At 44.6% G+C, this 25,633-nt stretch overlaps 1 protein-coding gene across 1 annotated transcript in view; it reads left to right on the forward strand.

The window, feature by feature from the left end:
* LOC147111111 (transketolase-like) overlaps positions 1-25,633 on the forward strand; it is a 70,613-nt gene that overhangs the window by 35,534 nt on the left and 9,446 nt on the right. The window contains exons 8-12 of the mRNA XM_086001669.1: positions 13,452-13,616; positions 14,164-14,320; positions 15,042-15,172; positions 16,313-16,396; positions 23,924-24,020. Of these exons, the coding sequence (XP_085857795.1) occupies positions 13,452-13,616; positions 14,164-14,320; positions 15,042-15,172; positions 16,313-16,396; positions 23,924-24,020 (634 nt within the window). The remainder of the gene's footprint in view (positions 1-13,451; positions 13,617-14,163; positions 14,321-15,041; positions 15,173-16,312; positions 16,397-23,923; positions 24,021-25,633) is intronic.

The raw sequence follows: 25,633 nt of genomic DNA on the forward strand, positions 1-25,633 counted from the left end.
TTGTTTCACAGATCAAACAGTTCATTAATTTCGACATATTTTTGCTTAAATGGTGTGTAATGTAATTGGGAAGATTAGTTTAAAGGAGAAATGAAACAGTATGAGGAATCTGAATTAACAGCATTGGAGATTCAGTTACTAAGTAAAATAGCTCAGCAATGCCCTTGTACCATAACTCATCACTCTCACACTAACTCCTACCAGCCTGCTTTGTTCATGATGCCATCAACATTCACTAATTAAACCAATTATTTTTTATAAATCAAAAGATGAAAACAAAGATATTTATAATCCTTTGTAACTTTGGTTTTTAAAATGCCTTGATAGATTCCCTCCAAGAAAAATACAATGACTAATTGAATAAATGACTAATTGGAAAAAAAGCAGCAGAGCTAGAATGATGAAATAACAACAGAAAACGCTGGAAAAACTCAGCAGGCCAGGCAGCATCCGTGGAGAGAGAAACAGAGTTAACGTTTCAGGTCGAGAGCTAGAATAATGTTTGACGACCTGTATTAACATTGCATGCCATTGAGTGATGGGTGTGTGATTTTCTGATTTTTGTCCACATACTTCACCTTCTGTCAGTAATGTGCAGAAATGTTGGTGCAACTAGAGGAGAATATACCCAGTGATGAGTTATAAACAATTATACAAGTCTATTAGGCACTCCCTTACGCCCAAAATACCGCAATCTTTTAGGCTGCTTATTTGGTTTACGCCCCAATTGTGTGTGACTCCCAGTGCAAATGCACAGGGAATTCCAGGCCAATATTTTGCAGTCACCGGCAAAGGAACACACTCGCCGTTAATTATGCTTACAGCTGTCCACAGACTTTTTGCAGGCTTTTGAGCAGCAACTTAGGCCGCGATTTTGCCGGCGCTCAAAGGGCGGGTTGGAGGCGGGTCAGTAGTGAAAATCTAAATGATTGACGGTGGGTTGTGAACACGCCGCCATCCTGCCTCCACGCAACTTTGCAAAGTGTCGGGTCTGCGAGTCCTGATCAGACCCGACATCAAACGGCGGGAGAGGCACTTAAGGCAGTTAACAGCTTGTTAACTGCCTACATAATCCCATTTTTACAGGCTCTTCCCATTTTACTACATTTTCAGTGTATTGCACCTTGTGCGACAAACACGCCAGCTGATTGTGCCGGGTTCAGCCACTACCTGAATTCTTGACAACTGCACCTGCAGCACAAAAGCGGACCTGTAATATGGCTGACTTTCAGATGCCAGAACTTTGTGTTTTGAGGTTTTGGAACACATTTTGCAGGTCTATTGAGCTTGTAAGTGTTTAAGCTGCGATCCATATGCACTGTGACCTCCTTGGAAAGCCCTCTCCCCACATTGACTGAGCACTTATGGCATCTATTCCTCAACTGAGATATATATATATATATATATATACCAGCGGAATGGGAACCATTTATACCCTCTCATCCTGGTCCTCAGAATTGGAGGAAGACCAGGCGCGGCAGCAGCAGAACCAGGCACAACAGGAGCGGCAACCTTCTCCTCAGCCACCTCATGCTGCACAGGGCAGAGGGCGTCAACGCAGGGCTGCTCCGCGCCGCAGGAGATACCCCCAACAGAGGGTTTACAGGGCGAGGATGAGCTTCCTCAACAATCACTATCACAAGAGAAAAAGCACTGGGCAAAATAATGGGACTGAAGGCTGACCAGTCCCCTGGACCTGATGGCCTGCATCCTAGGGTCTTAAAAGAAGTGGCTGCAGAGATAGTGGATGCGTTGGTTGTAATCTACCAAAATTCCCTGGACTTGATGGTGGGGAAATCTAGAACTAGGGGGCATAGTTTCAGAATAAGGGGTCGCCCATTTAAAACTGAGATGAGGAGGAATTTCGTTTCTCAGAGAGTCGTGAATCTTTGGCATTCTCTACCCAAGGGAGCTGTGGAGGTGGAGTCATTGAATATATTCAAGGCGGAGATAGACATATATTTGAAATATAGGGGAGTCAAGGGTTATGGGGAGCGGGCGGGAAAGTGGAGTTGAGACCAAGATCAGATCAGCCATGATCTTATTGAATGGTGGAGCAGGCTCAAGGGGCCACATGGCCTACTCCTGCTCCTATTTCTTATGTTCTTATGAGTGAGCAGCAGTGCCAAAGGAGGCTGAGACTTCCGCGAGAGGTAGTCACATACATCTGCAAAATGCTGCACCAACACCTGGAGCCCAGAGGGGCGGGTGGACACTCCTTACCCGTGGCTGTCAAAATTACTACTGCACTCAACTTCTTTGCTTCAGGGTCCTTCCAGGGATCGGCAGCAGACATCAGCGGCATCTTCCAGTCGGCTGCACACACTTGCATCATGCAGGTCACCGATGCCCTCTTTGCAAAGGCGCACAATTACATCCACTTCTCCACGGATGAAGCAAGTGTAAACACGCGTGCGGTTGGCTTTGCAAATATGGCAGGCTTCCCAAGGGTGCAGGGCGTCTTAGACTGCACACATGTGGCCATTGGGGTACCCCATCATAACCTAGCTGTATTTGTCAACCGCAAGGGCTTCCACTCCCTTAACGTCCAGCTGGTGTGTAACCGCAGGAAGAACATTATACATGTTTGCGCCAAGTTCCCTGGCAGTTGCCATGATTCGTTCATCCTGCGGCAGTCTGCTGTGCCTCAGCTGTTCAATCCGCCAACCCAACGTTCCGGATGGCTACTTGGAGACAAGGGCTATCCCCTGAAGACGTGGCTAATGACACTGATGAGGAGGCCATCAAATGAAGCTGAGGAGCACTACAATGTGAGCCACATTTCCACCTGAAGCATCAGAGCAAACCATCGGCTTGTTCAAAATGCGACTCGGATGCCTCGACCGATCTGGTGGAGCCCTACAGTACTCACCAGCCAGGGTCTTCAGAATCATCGTGGTCTGCTGTGCACTGCACAACAGCGCACAGCAGCATGGCATACTGCTGCCAGTGGAACAAGTGGCTTAGCGCACAGCAGATGAGGAAGACCTTGCAGAGGCGCATGTGCCAGTCCCACCAGCACGCGAGCACATTGCTGGCCGTGAGGCAAGATGTGCATTAATCCATGCCAGATTCGCGTACGTTTACACAGCAAACACATGTGGCTGGCACATGGAAATGAGTGTCTGGCTGACCTTCTTAACACACCATGCAGCATCTGTACAATAAACTGTGGGATCCTATCACTCTCCGCATCATCATTGCAGATGAAAGGCACCCTGACCCATCACTGTGACACTTCCATTTCTGAGCACACATAGGCCAACTCTTTTTGAATCTTTGCCATTGCATCCTTTATTACAATTGAAATAACGTTGAAAATCTTCACTTTGTTTTATATCAAAACACCCAAGTGACTACCCTTGTGATTGTGTGTTAACTTTCTCTTACGCGTGCTTCTACGTGGTGCTTCCCCTGTGGCTTCAGCAGATGTTGAGGCACCTTGCTCACTTCCATGCTGCGCCTGCTTCGACGCCTTTGGTGGGCGTCCTCTGGGTTTGGGAGCCTGGGAGGGCTTGGCAACAGTCTGCTCCTCCTGCGGCTGTGCAGGGGCTGAGACGGCCATCTGAGTTGGGTGAGGAATTGGGGTCTCTGACCGAGGGCTCCGCAGTGGCATGGAAGTGTGAGCGTTGAGACACTTCCTTGTTGTCGACCGCCAACATTCCTCTCACGGGTCACCCGCACATCACTGCTAGCAAGTAGCTGGAGAGCACCTTGCTGCACATCAGTGGGGCCGTGAGGACCCGTCTCTGTACTGACAGTCCTCATAACGGGGACGCCCATGTACCTCTGGTTCCTTTCCTTAATAGATGCCCATCTATCCTCCATAGCAGACCACCTATTTAGAAGTGTTACCATGTTCTCTTGAGTCTGGCGATTTATGTCCTCCATGGAGGTTGCCATCCTTTCCAAGGCGGCACCTACATTCGCCATTGTGTGCACCACCGCATTGCTCATGTTTGACATGGACTCCTCCATTCTCTGCACACTCGCAGTTACTGTGGTTGCAAACCCTGTCAGAGACTCCTGTACTTGTTCCTAAAGTTCCAGCACCACTCTCTTTCTGGATGGCCCCAGAGGCGCAGCGTCCACATGCAGCTGAGAAGAGTCAGGAGTGTCCCGCGCCCTCCGACGAGGACTCCACTGTTGTCCCTGTCTCCACCATCTGCTGATGCTCACTTGTGAGCTGTGATACACCAGGTAACAACACTAATCTACCTCGCGAATGACCCACTGAGGTGTGCGTCTCTGCGCTGGTGCTGGGTGCACTCAATTCTGCTGACGTTGCACCCTCAGAGGTTGCAGCTTCCTCTGAGGAGTCTCCTGGCTCTTCCTCCTGGACATTGGGGAGGGGGGCTCTTGATGGTCCTGTGGGGGAGTAAAGGCATGAGTTAGACATGTGATATTAAAGTAGCAGACACATCCCATTGTGCAGATGATCAGAACTCAATCTCTATGAACATCAGATGCCATATTAGTCACTCATGCAATCTAAATGAGAGGGTTGCAAATCTATTTTGTCGCTAGCTTGCTCTACTGCGCCCGTCTCTCCGTCCCCCACTTCCAGCTCCTCAGCACCTCCGACGATGTCGGTAGCAGCCTCCTCAGCAGTGGTCAAGTGCGCCAAGGAAGGTGGCCCTCTTCCTGTCCTCCCCCTCTCCCTCTTATTGTGGGCTCTCTTTTCCTGCAGTGAGGGACACAAGTGGAGATTGAGCGAGAATGTTGGAGTGCAGAGAATCCATAGCATAGATGCTTAGAGGGAGACAAAGATGGAGTGAGGTGCCAATACCAAGGTCCGCCCCCCCCCCCCCCCGTGCGTTGTTAGTTGTTGCCATTGCTTAGCAGTGATAGCGAGTGTGAGGGATGCATAGTAGAATGGTGGAGTGATTCTGTACATGGAGAGAGAGGGATGGTTAAGGGTGCAAGGGATGTAAGGGTTGGTTGGGATGTGCAGGAGTAGGTTGACAATGCAGAGTGCTGGAGATGGGGAGCAGATTGAAGGTAAGTGTGATGTTATACTCACTTTTGCTGAGCGTAGCAGATCATTGAATCTTTTGCGGCACTGAATCGAGGTGCGTGAGCACAATGACCTGGCATTCACTCCCTCAGCAATTTGCAGCCAGGCTGCTGCCTTGGTTTGCTGAGGAGGCTTCCCCCATCCATTTGAGGGGAACGGAACCTCTTTGCGCCCTCTCTCTCCCTCCACAAGAGCATGGAGGGAGTCATCATCAAATCTTGGAGAGGCCTTTGATCTTGAACCACTCATCTCTCTATATGCTGCACTGAAAAGCATCACAAAATGAAGGAAAAACCACAAGGTTGCATGGGCCCCTTAATGCAGCTGAATGGAAGACACCAGCAGACCCGAACCCACTGATTGGACCGGGCAACGCGCACGACGGGCTTAATAAGCCCAGTTAAGAGAAAATAGTTAATGCAGAGCAGATTAAACCGGCAGCGGGACCGTGTAAGAGTAAACCGACACACACACCAGATCTCTCTCTCGCTCTCTCTCTCTCACACACACACACACACCAGATCTCTCTCTCTCACACACAAACACCAGCTTTCTCTCTCTCTGACACACAAACACCAGCTGTAAGGGTAAACCAGGAGAGCTTCTTCTCCCTGAGACGGACCCTCTGATATACAGGAAACTTTCGATTTACCAGCACCTAAATAACCGGAAATCTCGGTTAACTGGCAAAATTCAGGAGTAGGTTTTACTTCATATTTATTTGCCTTCTTCCATCTGTGCTGTGCAATGGTGTGGCTGCAGCTGTTGCTAAGCTACAGAGACGCTTGAAACTTGTGTTCATTGTTCTACAGTTGTTGCTAAGCAACAGGGTTTGTTGCTTTATACGGAGCTGTCCGCTCTCCCTATCTTTTACTATAGCGTTCGGTTATCCGGAATTTTTGATGAACCGGCACCACGTCGGTCCCGTCCGTGCCGGATAAAAGAAAGTTTCCTGTAAAGGGTCGACGTCCGCCTTATTCCCAATCAATCGCTCAGAGTCCGGAGGTTCGTTCAGTAAAGCAACTTTATTACAAGTCGACGGGAGACACTCATCCGGGGACGAATGCTCTCCGATCGCTGAAAATCTCCTGCCTTATATACAGATTTTGTTCTGAGTCGTGGTTACTGTTTCGCAATTAGGTGCATTATATGTATACATTTCTTACATCGTACAGTTGGCTTCGGGTGCAAATTCTTGTGACCTTTGTGCATTGGTCTTGTGACCCCATACGTTATCTCTCAATACATTCCTCAGTTAGTGATTCACGGTTTGTGCACTTTGGCCACGTTACACCAGGCTTCCCTTCTGGACATGTTCATAACCATTCCTTATATGGTTGGCTATATGCTCTGTTCCTTAATCCCTTCATTTTAGCCCTTTTTAACCCTTTCAGTCCCCCCTTTTGGTCCTGATTAATCCCTTTTAATCATTGACCAACCCGATTATTTTTTCCTATTATGGTGTCCTGCCAGGCTGGTGATCAAATCCAACCCATTGGGTCACCTAGTTTATATAATCATATTGTCCTGATTTCTATGCCCCCTACATCTTTTCCATCAACATATTATCCACCCAGTTACATAGGTTATAATCATTAATACTGTTAGTACTATACATCCGTTAAGCAAGTCTTTCTCCCAAGCCTTCTCTTGTTCGTAGTAATATTCCGTCTGCTCGATGGGGATCTGCCCAGGAGGTTTCTGCAACAATTACCATTGGACAGCATGCATTACTACTTTATCACTGTCATGTACATTGCTTCCATTTTCTTCTTTCTTTTCTATGTTTTCTACAGGCAGTGCATGCTGCTATTCCCATTCCTATTGCCAAAACCAATTGTACTATAAATAGTATGTGAGAAGTAATGCGGATCCATGGGTGGATGTTGACATTCATCCCCCAATCCCACAGCTTCTTATACCATGGGACTTCCTGTAGTTCTATTTCTATGTCCCTTTCTAGTTCCCCGAGGTTCCTTTGCAACACTACGTATTGTTTCACCAGTTTACTTAAGCCCTCTTTCATTTCTTGCAGATCCTTTTGCAGGCGGGGTATTGGAGCCCCCACCGGATCTTCATAATTGACCAATTCGTCCCTTAAACTGGCACATTTAGTTTCATTTCCTCCCTTGAGTATACATACACCAATCTGGTGTGTCCAATTGTCACAGGGATCTTTGGCGTAAAGCAGAAGCTAGGCATTGTGATTACACATACAAAGTTACTATATTGGTACTCAATCTCTGTGGTGGCTATACAATACTCCCCTTCGCCTCTATATGCCGAGCAGGTGTGATGGTGACAATTGTGATAATTCCAACACACACTCCTCTGTCTTCTTATAGCCGCACTCATTCTTAGGGCCTTCTACCGGATGTGGGCATATTGTAAGCGTATCTTTCCCGTGGCACCCATTTAGGGAGACTCCTCTCCTAGTACCATTCTTCCTGATGGCATAGGTATCAATTGGATAGTATCAGAGGTATGTCTCACCCCTCACTATGCCTATGTTTGTTACCTGGTACTGTGGGTATGGAGTCGTGTCTAGTCTCGCCACTGGTATCAGGAGTACCATGCCTATCATTGCTGTCACTTCTGCTTTGCATTTTTGTATCACTGGATATACTCTGGTCATCCCCTTGAGGGTACAAGCACTCAGAGGGCCTGGATTCTGGCTCAGGCCATAGAGCTGTGTGCTGTTAATCCAGTCTGGTACCTCGCCTCGTTGTATCTGTGCCAGATTGTGTTTTAACTGTCCGGTGATCCATTGGCCATAAGCATGACACAATCCTCTCCCTACCCCGTCTTTTGCCTGTTCCTCATCTCTATGGTTTAGTTTGTTGATAGTACTTGCATGGTCTTCTATAACTTTGATTCCCTTGAATAATTTCTTTATCGTTTGTCCTCCCAACTCTGATCCCTGTCGAACTAAACCAGTTTCTTTCTCTAAAATCTGTTGTATTACCCTTTGTAATCGTTCCACACTACTTTGAACTCCTTGTATATCTAGGGCATTAATGAATGATGTCCCTGTGTTTACTCCCGTGAGTAGATCAGTTCCTAAGCTCCTCTTAATCCTTTGGTGGAATGCAGCATGTCCCCTGAAACAAGCAGCCCCTGTTGCATCAGCAGCTTGGTTAATTACATTCCTTATCATATGTGCATACAACTCTCTAGTTTTAGTAAACCTTTCACAATATCCTGGCCATTGTAGCATGGTTAAGTTCATTAGTACCGGTACAATTTTGTGTCTCACGTTATCATACAATTGTTCTCCCTCGGTAAATAATATTAGCCCATTCATAGGCCCAGGTGTCATAACTGGGCATTGTAACATCGTTGGTTCGCTCGTTTCTTCTTTCTCTGTATTGGGAGTCATGGTAACGGGTTGAGCGGTCCTCCCCATTGGACCTTTAATAGGGTTTCTGTACATTCGACCGTTGGTATGTTATAGTTGGTATAATCCGCGGTTATTGACTTGGCACATCCATATTTAGTTATTCTTTCAAGATCACTGCCCTTCACTCAATACCCGAGTTCCAGGTTCTGTCATCCAGGTTGTGCCATTTCTCGATGTTTCCACACTCAGGAGGGTTGAGTATGAGGTTGGACATGTGATGCATACCTGCTTATCTGAGAATGTATGGATCGTATTCATTGTTATAACCTCACCACATTTAACCCATTTTGTATATGGGACCTCTTGATTGGGCACCGGGAATTAGCCATAGTAGGGGTTTCCCCCTATAAGCTGGGTGCTATTAGTTATGTAATTCCCTTCTATAATCATACCGGGTTTGGATTCAATGCGCCCTCTGTTTATCGCGTCCCTTTTAAGCCTGGCCTGTGGCCTGTTCCCCATCTGCCCCAAGGTATAACACCTCGTTTCTCCTTCGTTTCCCCATATTGTTACGCACTCCTTTCCTTCTGGCCGTCCACAACATCACATGCTATCTATGCCCCCAACTGGTCCCCAGCCCATGGCCATCTGCCATACGGTTATGGTTAATGTTATCCATAGAAACTTCATGGTACGGTTATCTTAGTCTGTCGTTTTTCGAGCTCTTTTCCCTAGAGGAGAGGGTAGAATGGGGATATTTAGTGTTAAATGGTTTCACCTGGGTCCAATGCTTCCATCACATGCCCGTCGGTCCCTGTAGACAAACACATGTATCACTTGTCATTAATACAGTATATGGCCCCATCCAACGGGGTTCCATTCCCTTCCACTAACTTGCGTCATTACCTGCTGGCCTATTTTGGGCAACTCATCTGGTTTAAGTCCAGCATTTTGTCTTTCTAGATCTTTAATCTGTTGCTGGTTCCTTACTTCTTTGTTTAGTGCTTGTACCTCTCGGTTTAGTTGTACTAAGTATCGTCTTAATCTATCTTGTACTGGTCCTGGTTCTCCCACCCCTCCAGCCAGATCCTCTGGCAGTCTCATAGCTCGTCCTGTCATTAATTCATAAGGGGTCAGTCTGGTCGTACGGCCTCGGGTGGCTCGCAGCCACATTAATATGCTGGGTAGTAATTCCGACCATCCCTTCCCTGTTTCTTGGATGGCTTTTGTCAGCATGTTTTTCAGTGTCCTATTCATTCTTTCTACCAACCCCAAGCTCTGGGGGTGATAATGGTATGTGGTATTTTTGTGTTACGTGTAACAGCTTACAAGTTTCTCTCATTATTTTACCGGTAAAGTGGGTGCCGTTGTCTGAGTCAATTTGCAGAGGCACTCCCCAATGGGGTATAACCTCGGTAGCCCATATTGTAACTGTTTTTGCAGAGCAATCTCGGGTGGCAAAGGCTTCCACCCACCTGGTAAATTGGTCAATTATTACCAGGCAATATTTCTTCCCCCGGTCCTGCGCTAAGGGGCCGGTAAAGTCAATTTGTAAGTTTTCCCAGGGTCCTTGGGGCCTGGGTTGGTGTGCTACTCTAACTCTACATCTCTGTCCTACATTATTTTGAGCGCATATTATACAGTGGTGGCAATACCTTGCCACTTCTCGACCCATCTTCGGCCACCACCAGTACTGTGTCAGTAGGTGTAACATGTTACTTCTGCCGGTATGTGTTACACCATGGTATAGCGCCATCAGTTGTTGCCTGCAACATTCCGGTGCCACCACCTGGTTATGTGGGCCCCATTTCCAAATTCCATCTTGTAATTGCGCAGCAGCTTGTCTCCATTTCTCCTTTTCCTCTTTACTAGTATTTTCTTGTACTTCCATTATATTCACTTCCTGTACCCCACTGACCATCTTGACCATATTTATTTCATTTTTAAACGCAGTCTCTGGTTGCATTTCTTCCACAGCTAATTTTGCGGCTAAGTCCGCATACCTATTCCCTATGGGGGCCTGGTCTTGGGGTTCTTGTGAGTTCATGTCGTCTATCTTTGTGTGGGCCTTTATTTTAATTACCGCTGCCTCTAAGGGTGCCCATGCAGCCTTAACTAACCTTTCTATTAGTTTTCCATGTTTTACAACCTCTCCAGTGGAGGTCAGATAAGCCCTCCGGGCTCATAGTGTCATATAATCATGCACCACTCCAAAGGCATATCGGCTATCCGTGTAGACATTTACCCGTTTGTTCTTTGCCATTTCCAAAGCTTTTATTAGGGCCACTAGTTCCGCTACCTGTGCTAACTTATCTCCATATAGGGCTCCTTTCAATAGGGTCTTTCCCTCCTGATTTACAACTGCCCACCCTGTTCTGGTTCTCTGTTGATATACTTTCAGGATCCATCTACGTATAATACTTCATCCGGGTTCTCGAGGGGGTTCTCTTTTACCCCACTACTTACTACTTCCTCTATTTTTACTTGGCAACTATGCTCATCCCCTTCTGTTAATATTCCGGATGCTGGGTTTATTCCAGTATGTTTTTGTATTAATACTGATCCATCTCTTGGTAGGAGGATTGCTTCCCACTTTGCTTTCCAGCTATCTGATATAGTTCTCAGTTTTCCAGTGTTGAGCAATTCTACCGATCGGGGCATAACTCTTGCCACTGGATCCTTCTTAGTGGAGTAGTATGCTATGGGTCACTGTTTCCCCCCATGGTCTTGCATTACTACTGCTGAGTAACTCTCATGATCTAAATCACAATATAGGTGGAAGGGTCGAGTGGGATCTGATAATCCTAGGGCAGGGGCTGTTATTAATTCCTGTTTAAGGGCCCTATATGCTTCCTCCTGCTCCGTCTCCCATTCTATCTTATCAGTGGCGGGTCTCCCCCCTTTAACTAACCGTTAAATCGGCTCTGCTTTCCCTGCAAAGTCTGATATAAAATTCCTGCAGTCGTTAAATAGTCCCAACACTTTCCTCACTCCCCAGACGGTCACTGGCCTTGGCATGACTTTTATGGCTGCCTTTTGTTCCTGCGGGAGTGCCTTATACCCCTGGCTAATTTCGTGTCCTAGATACTTTACTTTGGACAGTCCAACCTGTGCCTTTTTGGGTTCAATTTAAAGTCAGCTTTCTTAAGTGGCTGGAGGTTGGCTAGTAATGCTCCCATGTGTCCTTTGGAGTAGGGCCCTCTGGTACTTTGATAGGTCTAACTCGTCTAAGGCTTGACTCAGCACACGGTGGAATATATTTGGACTATTGTGGAACCCCTGCGGGACCCTGGTCCATGTATACTGTCTATCCCTGACCGTAAAGGCGAATTTCCCTTGTGATTCCTCTGCCAATGGTATGGACCAGAACCCGTTCTGTATCCAAGACTGTAAATATTTTAAAGTCTGGTTTCAGACCATTAAATATCTTATTCAATGCGGTCTACACAAATTTATACCAACCAGAATTTCACCGTGGCCACAATAAAAGTCTGGTTTTAATAGGTTAATTAACCTCAATAACTCCAATTCAATCCAGATCAATTTTTTTTAAACTAACCAGTATCGCTTGGAAAAGAAAGAAACCATAGCCACATTAACAAAGAAACAATTCCCCATGCCTTGTAAACATTCAAATTCATTTTCTTCCAGGCACATTGGCAACTGACTTCAAGGCTGAAGCTTCTCTTTTGTAAAACAATTAACAAACTTAAAACAACACACGCTTGTCCATCCTTCAAGACAAGTCTTCAAAGGGTTAAACAGCTTTTAGCTCTCTGTACAAAAGAGTGGGTGGAGCTAAAACACAACAGACATTTTTTTTAAGGACAGACTTTCAGACAAAAGGAATACTGTAACTTCTTAAACATCCACAGTCAGGAAAACTCACACTTTAATCACACACTTTCACACAAACTGAGATCCCAGCATTCCTTTTAAGATTCCTTTCACTCAGCAAATCCTGGATTTAACTTGTTTTGAACAGAAAGTTAAGAAAAAGATGGTAAAAAAAAGGGATATGATGAGAAACAGAAAATTGCGTGGAAAAACAATTGGTGGATGCAACAGAAAGGGAGTAAGGAGGATGAGGCAATAGTGGCAGGTCCCTCTACAATATTATGAGTTGAGTAGACGTACTCGAATTTGGACCAAAAACGGGTGCCAAAATTGTACCCGAGTACCAGTAATTTAAGAAAGGGAATAAGAAAAAATAATATTACTGGTACTCAGGTACAATTTTGGCACCCATTTTTGGTCCAAATGGTAGTAGATTAGTCAGTTTGCCCTTTAGTAATCCTGTGGAATAAACAATGCAATGTGTTAGAACATTTTAAAAAATCCTGTGCTGTTCTAGCCTAGAATCAGATGTAATTCAGACAGACTGCGGGATGAAATTCTGTCACAATTAATTAGAATTCAAATTTAAATTCGCCAGGTTACTCCATGTGAATTGAGCCAACAGTGATGATGCTTGTTGTTCGACTGATGCATTTCTCATGTTTTGTTCAGTTGTAGCCCAAGGCACATGTGAAAAATCTTTCATCCCAGTAGAGTTTTTTCTCTAAATTCTAAACATTGTAAACTAGTGAGAAATGGAGCAAAGCTTGCTCCAGGCTGCAATACAAGCAAGGGGTTCAGATCACATAGAGTGAAACACGAGGTAGTTACAAAGTCACCTGAAATCTGAGATTATGTTCTTGTACAATCTGGTTAATTTAGATCCTTTGTGAAGGCTTTCGATGCCCTTGGATTATTTAGCCTATACTGTGTCACTTTCCTGTTGCTTGATCACTATTATGTCATGTAAAATATTTACATAGTAGCTCACAAGAGGCACTGGAGTGAAGTCCCATGTTTGGCTCAGTGCATGTCACTCTCTAGTTTTGAGTGTCAGGGTAGAAGCGTTCATAAAGTTTATAGGTACAAAAGGAACATTTCCCCCCCCCCCCAAAAAAAAATCAATCTCCTCAGGATGAACCAACAAGAAACATCTTTTAAAGGCATAGCCTGAGTGTTGTACCAATGTTCCATCTTTAAAAAGAATCAAGTATTATTTTATGTGCCATTTATCTTTAAATATTTTTTTTCTTTCAGGTAGCCACACGAAAAGCTTATGGAACTGCACTGGCAAAATTGGGCCGTGGCAATGACCGTGTGATTGCATTAGACGGTGATACAAAGAACTCCACTTTTTCCGACGTATTCAGGAAGGAACATCCTAAGCGTTTTATTGAATGTTTTATCGCAGAGCAGAACATGGTAACTTAATTTAGTTTATTTACTTAATTTGTACATGAAAATAAAAACAGATGGTAGGGATAAATTAATCCCACATCATGTAATGTTGAAAGTGGAACTGAAATACGAGACTGACATTTTTTTCATTTTGGGGGGTATCTGGGACAGTTTAGTCTTTAGTATCACTCTATTATTTGTCTACCAGCCTGGCCTAATGCCTCTGCAGTTGAGACAGCTTGCTCCTGGATTGCCACCAATACACTCCTTAGCTACTTGCTAGAATGTTTTTTTTTGCAAGAGGTTCAAGACTGGCACTGTAAATCATTATTGTGACAGTTTTTAAAATACATATATAAAGATTAGAAAATTCTGAAAAGATCAAACAGTGTCCTTTGTGTTACCATCTTCTTTGATTAAACTGGGTCAGTTAGGTAGAACTTTTTGCTTTATTTTCCTTCACCATTTTGCGGAGGATAGTAAATGAAAGGAAAAGGAACTTTTGCTCATTCTGCTTCTGCAATTGCAATTGGCTAAACCGTTACTGTAGACCCTGCACTTCTCTTTACAGGTGAGTGTTGGTATTGGCTGTTGTGCACGGAACAGGACTGTTGTATTTGCCAGCACTTTTGCTGCTTTCTTCACCCGAGCGTTTGATCAGATCCGCATGGCAGCAATCTCTGAAAGCAATATCAATCTTGTTGGATCTCACTGTGGTATCTCAATTGGTGAGTTTAATCTAACCAGCTCTACTAAAATAATTCCTAATTCATCAGGAAGATTTTCTTTATTGTCATGAAGAATGAGCTTTCACTGGCCCTTCAGTACCTTGTGTAAGTGGTCATACAGGAAACTTTGGTTTATCCGGAGGTTGTATGTCCGGAATACTCGATCTAACGGCAAAAATCAGGAGCCGTTTTCTATAAGTTTTTTTTAGTTCTCGTTTTTTTTTTCCCCCAGTCAGGCACTGCAAGGTCTCTAGCTAGAGCAACAGCTTCAGCTAGAGACACTTGCAGCTGCAGCCGACTCTTTAGAAGCTGTTGCTAAGCAACAGTGTTTGTTGTCAGATACGGAGATGAAAACCTCCGTATGCTTCAACATTAACTTTGTCCGGCAGTTTTGATAGATCGGCAACACGCCGGTCCCGTCGGTGCCGGATATCACAAAGTTTCCTGTACTTTACGTGTGAGCGTGGACAGTGAGTAGCAGCTGGTTGTTCATTCATCTTATCCTCACCCTGAGATCCACACATGCACTTCCAATAGGGGTCAGTGGATAGTGATTAGGAGCAGAAACCCTAATTGATTTTCCCACGGCATATTGTCCCCATTGGCTAACTCAGCAGAACCAAAGGTTGAATCTTACACGTTGCTGATCATGCAGTGCATTTTCAAATTGAACAATGGGAGATGGGGCTGTGAGAATGTTTGTAATGTTGCTAATTCTTAGGTGAGGATGGACCTTCCCAAATGGGTCTGGAAGATTTGGCTCTGTTCCGTGCCATTCCCACATCAACAGTCTTCTATCCAAGTGATGCTGTGTCAACTGAACGGGCAGTGGAACTGGCTGCTAACACCAAGGTATAGGATGCAAACTTTAGTACAGCACTTTAAAGCTACACCTATCCTAATTTTAAAACAAAGTTGTTTTCCAAAACACACCCATCAGTCACCATGTACTCCTGTTATGCTCATCCTGAGAGTTGACAATAAACCTCCACACACAGTAACAAACTGGGGATGATAGTCCTTTTTTTTTTATCTCCAGCAATGGAGAGTGGGGTTAGGAATTGAATGTGTCCTGCGCTGCTGTAACATAGTGAGTGGCTAAATGTGATGTGCTGTCACACCACAGACCAGCAGACTTGCAGGTGAAATAAATGAAAATAATCTAGAGTTGCAGTATAAAAGCCTTTTCTAAAGTTAGAATTTGTTTTGATTGCGGACTAAATGGCACAGCAGATCGTGACAAGTTTATTTTGAACCAGGACAAAACTTTAAACTTTACTGGCATAGCACTTAATTTGATGTTATTTATAAGAAAGAATTAACTTGTATTTATGGAGCACTGATCATGGCTACAAGATGTCCCAAAGTGCTTCACAGACAATTAATTACTTTTAAAGTCTAGTCACTGCTTTATAGACAAATGTGGCAGTCATGCAGCAAGGTTCCATAAAACAGGAAATGAGATAAATAATCAGCTTGGCTGAGGAATGAATGTTAGCCAGGACACCAAGACTACTTTGCATGGAGCCATGGGATCTTTTTCATCCACCTGAACAGGCAGATGGCATCCCAGTTTAACATATTATTCTAAAAACAGTACCTCCGGCAATACAATACTCCTCAGTTATGCACTGAAGTGTCAGTTTAGATTATGTGCTCAAGTCCTGAAGTGGAGCTGAACCCATAACCTTGATTCAGAGGCAACAGTGCTATCACTAAATCATACTGACAGTATACATAAAGTGCTTTCAAACTAGTTAAGTTTATTGGTAAATGTTTGCAGTACTGAAGAATCCTTAAGACCTCCGATACACTGCTTAGCACATCTTGCACCATATTGGGATGATACATATACTTACATAATGGATGGAACGACTAAGAATTGTTTTTCTCTCATTATATTTCCAGTACTAGATTTTTAAGCTATTTTATGTGGATAAAGCCGTGACATTTGAATTCTTCCTAACTGAAATCTCTGTTTTATGCCTCTAGGGTATCTGCTTCATTCGAACCAGCCGACCAGAAAATACAATAATTTATAAAAATACTGAAAATTTTGAGGTTGGAAAAGCTAAGGTCTGTAACACATGCAAATTGTTTAATTCTATGGAGTAGTTTCTCAGTTTTTATCCCAATGTCTGAACAAACATTCAACTACAGCTGTTAACTAGCAAGCCTGATTAGAATTATGCTTTTTTTTCAGCAAGCGTTAGTTTATCTTGGCTTATACTTGTCCGTTGTTTATTTTACTTGTGAATCAACAAAAAATAACCAGTTATGGACTGAAGTGTCCATTTTGATGCATTCTGTTTCCTACCTTGTAATGGTTAGCAGTCCTGCTTTGCCAACTGTAATGTATATACCTTTAAGGGGGGAACTACTTTTTACAGCTCATGTATACTGTAGTACCGGCAGTGACCACACCTGTATATAGCACTGAGTAGTAATCTGTACAGTTCAGTTCCAGAGTGAGCCACGTTGAGTAAACACCTGTTGTACCGTTCTCCTGCAGTCTGTCTTACTACTGACGGACACAACATTGGCGACGAGGCAAATTCGATTCTACCTGCAACTCTGCATCACCTCCCAGGGATTCGTTCCTGGAGACCAGTAGATTGGAGGTCAAGGCCAGAGACACGGGCGTCGACCACGGGCAACCGCCCAGTCATCCAGCAGAGACTCGAGAATTGCGGGGGAGGCTGTTGAGAGCGAGGCTTGGCTTTCCAGTCGCGGTGGTCCAGCGAAACGGGCTGGCAACAGGTAGTGCGCAGACCCTTCCCGGACAGCGGCGGGCTAGAGCCCGACCGAGCGGCACAGCAAAGGGCCGAACAGCGTCGACGGGGGAGAGAGAGAGAGGGCAGAGCGCACAGGGCGCAGCCGGTGTTCAGGGGCCGAGCAGCGTCGAGGAGAGGGAGAGAGACGCGCAGAAACCCGCGAGGCGCCGCCATTGCCACGAGGACCGCCGAGAGCGGCGTTGGCAGCAGCGCAGGAGAAGCGCGCGAAACCTACAGGGCGCCGCCATTGCCACGAGGACCGCCGAGAGCGGCGTTGGCAGCAGCGGGGGAGGAAGGAAAGCGCGGGAGACGCCATTTTGAACCACACCCAAAATGCCGAAGAGTGGCAGTATCACCGCATTTGACAATGAAGTCGAAGATTGGACTACATATGTCGAACGAATAGAGGTATACTGCAAGGCAAATGGGGTGTCAGATGACAAGAAAGCGCCGGTATTGATAATTTAATGGGTGCAAAGACGTATGGCTTATAACGAAATCTAGTAACCCCAGCGAAGCCAGTGGAAAAGAGTTTTGGAGACACAGTGACGATACTACAGGAACATTTAAACCCCACACCGCTGCTGATAGCAGAAAGATTCAAGTTTCACAAACGGAACCAGCATAAGGATGAAAGCAATGCTGAATATTTAACAGAACTGCGCAAACTATCGAAACACTGCCAGTTTGGAACGGGACTGGCAGATACCTTAAGGGACAAGTTTGTGTGTGGGCATCAAAATGAAGGAACCCAGAAACGGCTTTTATCTGAAAAAGACCTTACGCTGGACAAGGCTTTCAGCATTGCGGTATCATATGAAGCAGCAGCACGGGGCGCTGCGGAGATATAACAGAGACCGCAAGAATATGGCACAAACGAAATATCATGTGGAACAGAGAAGTGCTATCGCTGCGGCAGAACAACACACGACCACAATGATTGCTGGTTCAAAGACAAAGTGTGCAGACAGTGTGGAAAAGTAGGACACATAGCACGAGTCTGCAGGTCGGGAAAGAAAACCAGCAATAAGAAATCTCCAAAAGAAAAGTACAAGAAGGTACATAAGGTGACGGAGAATAGTGCAGACGAACAAAAGAGTGATACCGACTCCGAAAGCAGGGAGCTGAGTTGTCTGAAACTACATGTGATCAAAACGGAGGATCACTGAACCACTTGGGTCACTCTCAAGATAGCAGGAGTCCAGGTAAAAATGGAATTGGACACAGGATCAGCCTTAACAGTCATAAACTGACAGGACTACGAGCGGCTATTCTCACATACCCTTGAGAGACACAAAAATTATTTTGAAGACGTACACGGGCAAAAAGTCTACCCCAAAGGAAAAATAAGGGTGATCGTTATATATAACGGTAAGGAAATACCAAAACTAGACCTGTATGTATTGCAAGATGGAGGACCACCATTACTGGGACGTGAATGGATCCGGAAAATACAGCTGGATTGGCATTCCATACAAGCACTGACTGTGGCTGCCAAAAAGGATGACGACGTCACACCTGGGCGACTGTCAAAGATCCTAACCGACGCGCAAGAAGTGTTCCAGCAAGGACTCGGAACACTAAAAGGCATGACCGCAACAATTAAAATCGAAGAAAACGCAAGCCCAAAATTTTTTAAGGCCAGACCGGTACCTTATGCGATCCGCCCAGCTGTCGAAGCAGTGCTGGAGAGCTTGGAACGTTCAGGAGTACTGTCCAAGGTAGACTGGAGCGAGTGGGCTACACCCATCATCCCTGTCATGAAAAAGTCGTTGAGCAGCACGCCTGGGGAACCAAGGAAGGTTTGCATCTGTGGGGACTTTAAGGTAACAGTGAACCCAGTCCTTCACACCGTACAATATCCACTTCCGCGGATTGAAGATATTTTCGCCTCGCTATCTGGAGGGAAATGCTTCACTAAGATTGATCTGGCCCGGGCGTATCTGCAAATGGAGGTAGAAGAAGCATCAAAAAAATACCTCACAATGAACACCCATAAAGGTCTCTACCAATACAACCGGCTGGTATTCGGGGTAGTATCAGCTCCGGCTATTTGGCAGAGGGCAATGGAACAAGTCCTGCAAGGGATCCCAGGGACCCAGTGTTATTTGGACGACATCCTGGTCACGGGCGAAAATGACAGTGATCACCTCGCCAACCTGGAGCAGGTGCTCACTAGATTGAAGGAATATGGGCTCCGAGCTAACCGCCCCAAATGCGAGTTTTTTTAAAAAACAGATCTCGTATTGTGGCCACGTTATCGATAAAGAGGGGTTACATAAGTCCCCAGAAAAGATTGAAGCAGTAGTCAAGGCTCCAGCACCGGAAAACGTGTCACAACTGAGGTCGTTCCTCGGGCTGGTAAACTACTACCATAAGTTCTTGCCAAATTTGTCTACAATACTACATCCACTGAACACCCTACTGCAAACTGGAGTGCCATGGAAGTGGAGTGACGAATGTAAACGAGCTCTCCAGAAGAGCAAAACACTAATCACATCGAAAGAGGTGTTGGCCCATTTCAACCCAGCACTACCAATTCGGTTGGCATGTGATGCGTCACCCTACGGCATTGGAGCGGTGCTGTTGCACAAATTCTCGGACGGCTCAGAAAGGCCAATAGCCTTTGCGTCACGATCACTAACCTCAGCCGAGCGTAACTACGCCCAGATTGACAGGGAGGCCCTCAGCCTAGTGTGGGGAGTGAAAAAGTTCAATCACTATCTGCACGGGCAGAAATTCACCTTGTTGACTGACCACCAGCCTCTTGTCTCCATTTTTAATCCGAAGAAGGGCGTTCCGGTGATGACTGCGCAACGACTACAAAGATGGTCACTCTTTCTAGGGGCGCACCACTATGAGATTGAATATAAGGGCACGAAACAGCATGGAAATGCTGATGGGCTATCACGCCTGCCACTGCCTACTGCGGAGGAAGCACCAGCAGTGGATCCTGCCGAAATATTTCATTCGACTATAGTTGAATACCTACCGGTAACTAACGGTCGTATAGAAAAGGAGACCCGAAATGACCCGACACTGTCTCGGGTATATGATTTGACGGTGAAGGGATGGCCAGCACATGGCGACTCACTGTTGCCAGCATTCTCGACAAGAAGAGAAGAGCTGTCAGTGTGCCGGGGGACCTTGATGTGTGGATCCCGAGTGGTAATTCCACCCAAGTTAAGGTATAGAGTGCTCAATGAGCTTCATGAGGGTCATCTGGGAGGGGTAAAAATGAAAAGCCTTGCCAGGGCTTATGTGTGGTGGCCGGGAATCAATAAACAAATCGAGGACCTGACCAAGAGCTGCTCAGGATGGCAGAAAGTCCAAAATGCACCACCATATGCCCCTCTACACCCATGGGAGTGGCCCTCATCTCCATGGCAACGGGTGCATATTGATTTTGCTGGTCCATTCATGGACTCAATGTTTTTAATAGCCGTGGATGCGCACTCGAAATGGCCTGAGGTCATCAAAATGTCCTCCACCACCACGGAGAAAACTATTGCAGTCCTACGGACCATTTTTGCCAGGAACGGCTTGCCAGAACAGATTTGCTCCGATAACGGACCACAGTTTGTGTCCGAAGAGTTCCGGAGGTTTATGCAGAAGAATGGGGTAAGGCATTGCACATCCGCCCCGTATCATCCAGCCACAAATGGATTGGCTGAGAGGTTCGTACAAACCTTTAAGAAGGCAATAAAGGCTATGTACAATGACAACATTCCGCTGCAGCATAAGGTGGACAATTTCCTGTTCTCCTATCGGAATGCGACACATGCAGTCACCAACCAGGCCCCGGCCATGATGTTCTTTAACCGAAGGTTAAGATCTCGCCTGGATTTGCTCAGACCAAACGTACGAAGAGATGTTGAGAGTAAGCAATTCCAGCACGTCCATGGGAAGCCAACAAGGAGCTTCAATATAGGGCAACCAGTCTTGGCCCGCGACTACCGAACAGAAAAATGGCAGCCAGGAAAGATATGCACACGGCAGGGCCCACTAATGTACACAGTGGACGTTGGGAAGAACATCGTGAGACGCCATGTTGACCAGATCCTAGAGTCACAGGAACAAGTCAACCCCATGCCTCGCCCATACGTACCTGGTGAGGAACCCGACGTACAGGTCGCATCTACCCCAGAAACAGTAGCATCGGAAGCTGATGACCCAACCGACGACAGGGTGCCAGAATCGCCTCTGCACCAAGAGCGAGACACTCGGGAAAGGCGCTATCCAGAAAGGATCAGGAAGCCTCCCCAAAGACTGAATATATAAATGGACTATTTTCAGCTAACGTTGTATGTTAAAAAGTGTTAATTGTAATTAGTTTGATATTTAATTGTTAAATGAATGTTATGGTACTGTTAATCTAAAAGGGGAGGAATTGTAATGTATATACCTTTTTAAGGGGGGAACTACTTTTTACAGCTCATGTATACTGTAGTACCGGCAGTGACCACACCTGTATATAGCACTGAGTAGTAATCTGTATAGTTCAGTTCCAGAGTGAGCCACGTTGAGTAAACACCTGTTGTACTGTTCTCCTGCAGTCTGTGTCTTACTACTGACAGACACAACACCAGCCAAGTTATCCACCACACAATTAGTCTGTAGAATTCAAGGGCTTAAATTAACTCATATAGATGATCAATGTTTTTCATATTGTCTCCCCATCCACATTTGTTCTAAATGGTTAAGAACTGGTGCCAATCCTGCTGGAGCAGTCAAACGCAAATCTGACTTCATTCTCTGAAGCTAGTTAAGTTGCATAATTATTCACAGCTCTGGGTGCAGGTTCAAATGGATCGGAGGAGGACATGAGTAGTGGGGAGAGTAAAATTGTATACAAGTGAAATTTAATGGGATAGGTACAATTAAAGGTGAGTGTCACAATAGGGTGATAAACAATGTTCTCTTCAAGCTTCATGGTCGCGCAGCGCTCTGAAGGTCCCGCAGAGCCGGTGATCCGGCTTTTAAATAGAAAAACCACGGAATTTTGAATGTGCTGCGCAGCTCGTTAAAGGGGCTGCGCAGGCCAAAAAACAATTAGAGTGAACATTGGTGACAAAGATTCAGAAAGCATTTGGAGAGCCTTAAAAGGTATCTCAACTCACTGTTGAAGACAATCAGAAATTAATTTAATAGCCTAAATTTTCACCCAGAAGGTTGTGGGGGTCTGGAACTCGCTGTCTGAAAGGGTGGTGGAGGCAGAAACCCTAACCACATTTAAAAAGTACTTGGATGTGCCTTGGGATTTTATGACCTGCAGGGCTACGGGCCAAGAGCTGGGAAGTGCAATTAGGTTGGATAGCTCTTTGTTGGCCGGTGTGGACACGATGGACCAAAATGACCTCCTTCCGTGCTGTAACTTCCTATGATTCTAAAAAAAATGATCTTTTCAGTCATTTTACTTAATACAGGAAACTCTTTTTTATCCGGCACCGACGGGACCGCCGTGGTGCCGGTTTATCAAAAAGTCCGGATTACAGAGAGAGGTATAGTTAAAAGGTACGAGAGCTCCGTACACAGCAACAAATCCAGGCTTCCCTGTTGCTTAGCAACAGGTGCAAGAACCCCGGCCACAGACCAAGCGTCCCTGTTGCTTAGCAACAAGTGCAGGAACCCCGATAACACGGCCACAGATCCAGGAACGGCCACTAATATGAAGTAAAACTTACCTGAACCTACTCCTGAATTTTGCCGGTTAACAGAGATTTCCGGTTATTTAGGTGCCGGTAAATCGAGAGTTTCCTGTAGCTGGATACATGGTTCACACTCTGAAAATAATAGCACTCTATTTTCCTTCTCTATCTGATCCCCTTTGCTTACACTGTGGAAGTTGCGGATAGTGAACTCTTTAATAGACTGTAATTCTATTTATTGTGGGAAAAAGTAGTGTCAGATACCATTTAATTGAATGAAATGAAATTATTACCATTTGCAGTGAAAACCTGAGGACCAATCTCCTGTTGTTTACTCTCTAAGTGACAGTGGAGCACAACTCACCTCTCTGAAAATTTAACATAATCTGAATAACTAATCACTAACCAGATCTCCAGTGGCATTTTCAGACATTAAATTTAGCTATAGGAGACAATCTTGGGATTGGTGTTGTTTTTGCAAATAATTTAGTTAGTTAAGCATCAAGCATCAGAGTTATGGTCTGCAGAGACAGAGTGTGCAGCTCTGGATTTGAGAGTCTTTGGTTGACATTAATACTGCAACTTTAGCATTGCTATGAAGTGGTTTCTGTAGCAATGCTAAAGTTGCAGTATAAGCCTAGAGTAGGGACCCTACCCAACTCCAGGGTGAGACCTGGAGGCAGTAATCTCGCACTAAGTGGGTTTAACATCACAGTGCTGCATGTGTCAAACCTGTTTTAAAAAGTCAGGAATGGTGGGGTCCCCTGGAGTAAATCAATGTTTAGGAGAATGCAGATGCTTCCAACTGCACTCCCCATAATTGTCAACTTTTGCTCGCTGGGAGAGGATCTCTGAGCGTACATGTAATTTCTTTCTCCTGAGCCAGAGAATTGCAGTTGATGTATGAGGTGCTGCCAGGCTGGAACCAACACAGCAGTTGAAATAGAAATGCCCCATTTCAACCAGTTAAGGATTAGAAACGCTACCCAATTTAAAATTGAGCTGACTAATCATTCAAACTTGAAGTTGCTATCTTCTCTCTTATCAGCATATCAACAATGCGCACAGAAAACACAATTTTATTGTAAAACCTATTCTGTTGTATTTTGTGATTAAATTAAAATGGCGTCAATTAGAAGCGAGTCCCAGCAGCTGTGAAAGAAAGTTGTTTATTCTGGCAGGTTCTGCGGAAGACTGATAAGGACGTGCTCACCATTGTTGCTGCTGGGGTGACACTGCACGAGGCATTGGCTGCAGCCGCTCTGCTGGCTCAAGAGGGTAAATATAAAATAACAGCAGTTGAAAGTGCATAAAAGTAAATTTGTTCCTCTTTACAGGTTTTTAATTTAATGATCAGACTCTCTGTACAAGCGGTTTCTTTCAATATATTTTTTCTTTTATCACAAACGATTGGACAGTTCTATCAGATTTTATAAACATCTGTGACTGTGTACATTATATGATTTAATTACCTTTTAATAGAACCCCCATGTTAACTATTAAATAGTAGAATAAAATGGATTTAGTTGCTATTGAATGAATGTTACTTGGAATTTCGTTTCTACATGATTGTTGGAATCTTTACGCGAGTAAATACATTGTAGAACTGAGAAATCTCCGACAATGCACCACTCCCTTTAGTATGACACTGAAGTGTTAACCTAGGTTATGTGCTGAAGGTCTGGATAGGGGTTCAAACCAATTATTTTTTGACTTGGGGTTTAAACTTAGAGGCGAGTGCTACCACTGAACCAAGGATGACATTTTTGAGCCTAGAGTGAGCATCAGCAGGCTATTCAACCAAGGGAGGAATCATAGCCAACCCTGATCCTTTTATCATCTGATTTCTACATATTTGCACTTTACAGCATTGCCTCGCAAAAAAGCTGCTGCTCCCTTCATAAATGTGATTTTCACAATTTGCTACATTTCAGTAGATTAAACTTGACGAGTTTTCCATGGGATTTACAGTATGTGATTAAAATCAAAACAAGACAAAAATTAACCATGTTCCCCGATATGTAATTACTATGCAATAAATATACTACATTAAGATATGATCTGCAGGATATAGCGAGCACATTGAGAATACAAACAACTGTATCAGCAAAACAATTGGGTCTTTATTTAATCAGTGGCAATAAATTACACTTATGAACTATAGCAATGAGCATAATTTACCTTTTGTCATTAATATCTGATTTTTTGGTTATTCAGCTCCTATTTTAAAAGGCTTCCTTTATATAATTTTCAGCATACAATTGATTTCTGTTAAGTCAATTTAAATTGTCAAGATTAAAATTGCTCTTCCAGGAATTAAACTTTCTGATAACTAATGCACCAACAAAGCTTATTTTGAAGCATGTCATTAAGTGGCAGAATCCATGAAGCCAGTCCGCTGCTGTAACAAAGCTGTAGAAGCATCTACTAGATGTGAGTTAGTCAACAAAGACTCTAGCTTGCTAACTATTACAGTTTGTGCATTGAAACTAAAGAAAAATACCTTGCTTGTAAGAAAAACAGTTGCTTCTTATCAGGAGTTCAGGGGTATATTTTTCACCATTTGCTATTTTAGCAAAAATGTAGATCTGAGTATGAACAGGAAACATCACTTTATATCACCTGCGTTATCACTAAAATCAACATACGGGGGAACATGTATCATTTAGTTCTGTTGAAATGAATGGAGGAATCTGGAGCAAACATTAGTGTAAATTTCTGACTTTGTGCTCCCAGTGCGGAGGCTCATCCACTGGGTGTACATATCATCAGAAGTTGTATATCCTATGCATGATTTTCCAACCATTATTTTAATGATCAGAAGATTGTGCGCAGAGTACTCCATGAAGACAAAGCTCCCCATCAAGAGACTGAGGCCTAGAAATTCAGTA

This window comes from Somniosus microcephalus, chromosome 11 (assembly GCF_052327205.1).
Source record: "Somniosus microcephalus isolate GS21.2 chromosome 11, FLI_Smic_1.0, whole genome shotgun sequence".
In the NCBI taxonomy this organism is placed as follows: domain Eukaryota; kingdom Metazoa; phylum Chordata; class Chondrichthyes; order Squaliformes; family Somniosidae; genus Somniosus; species Somniosus microcephalus.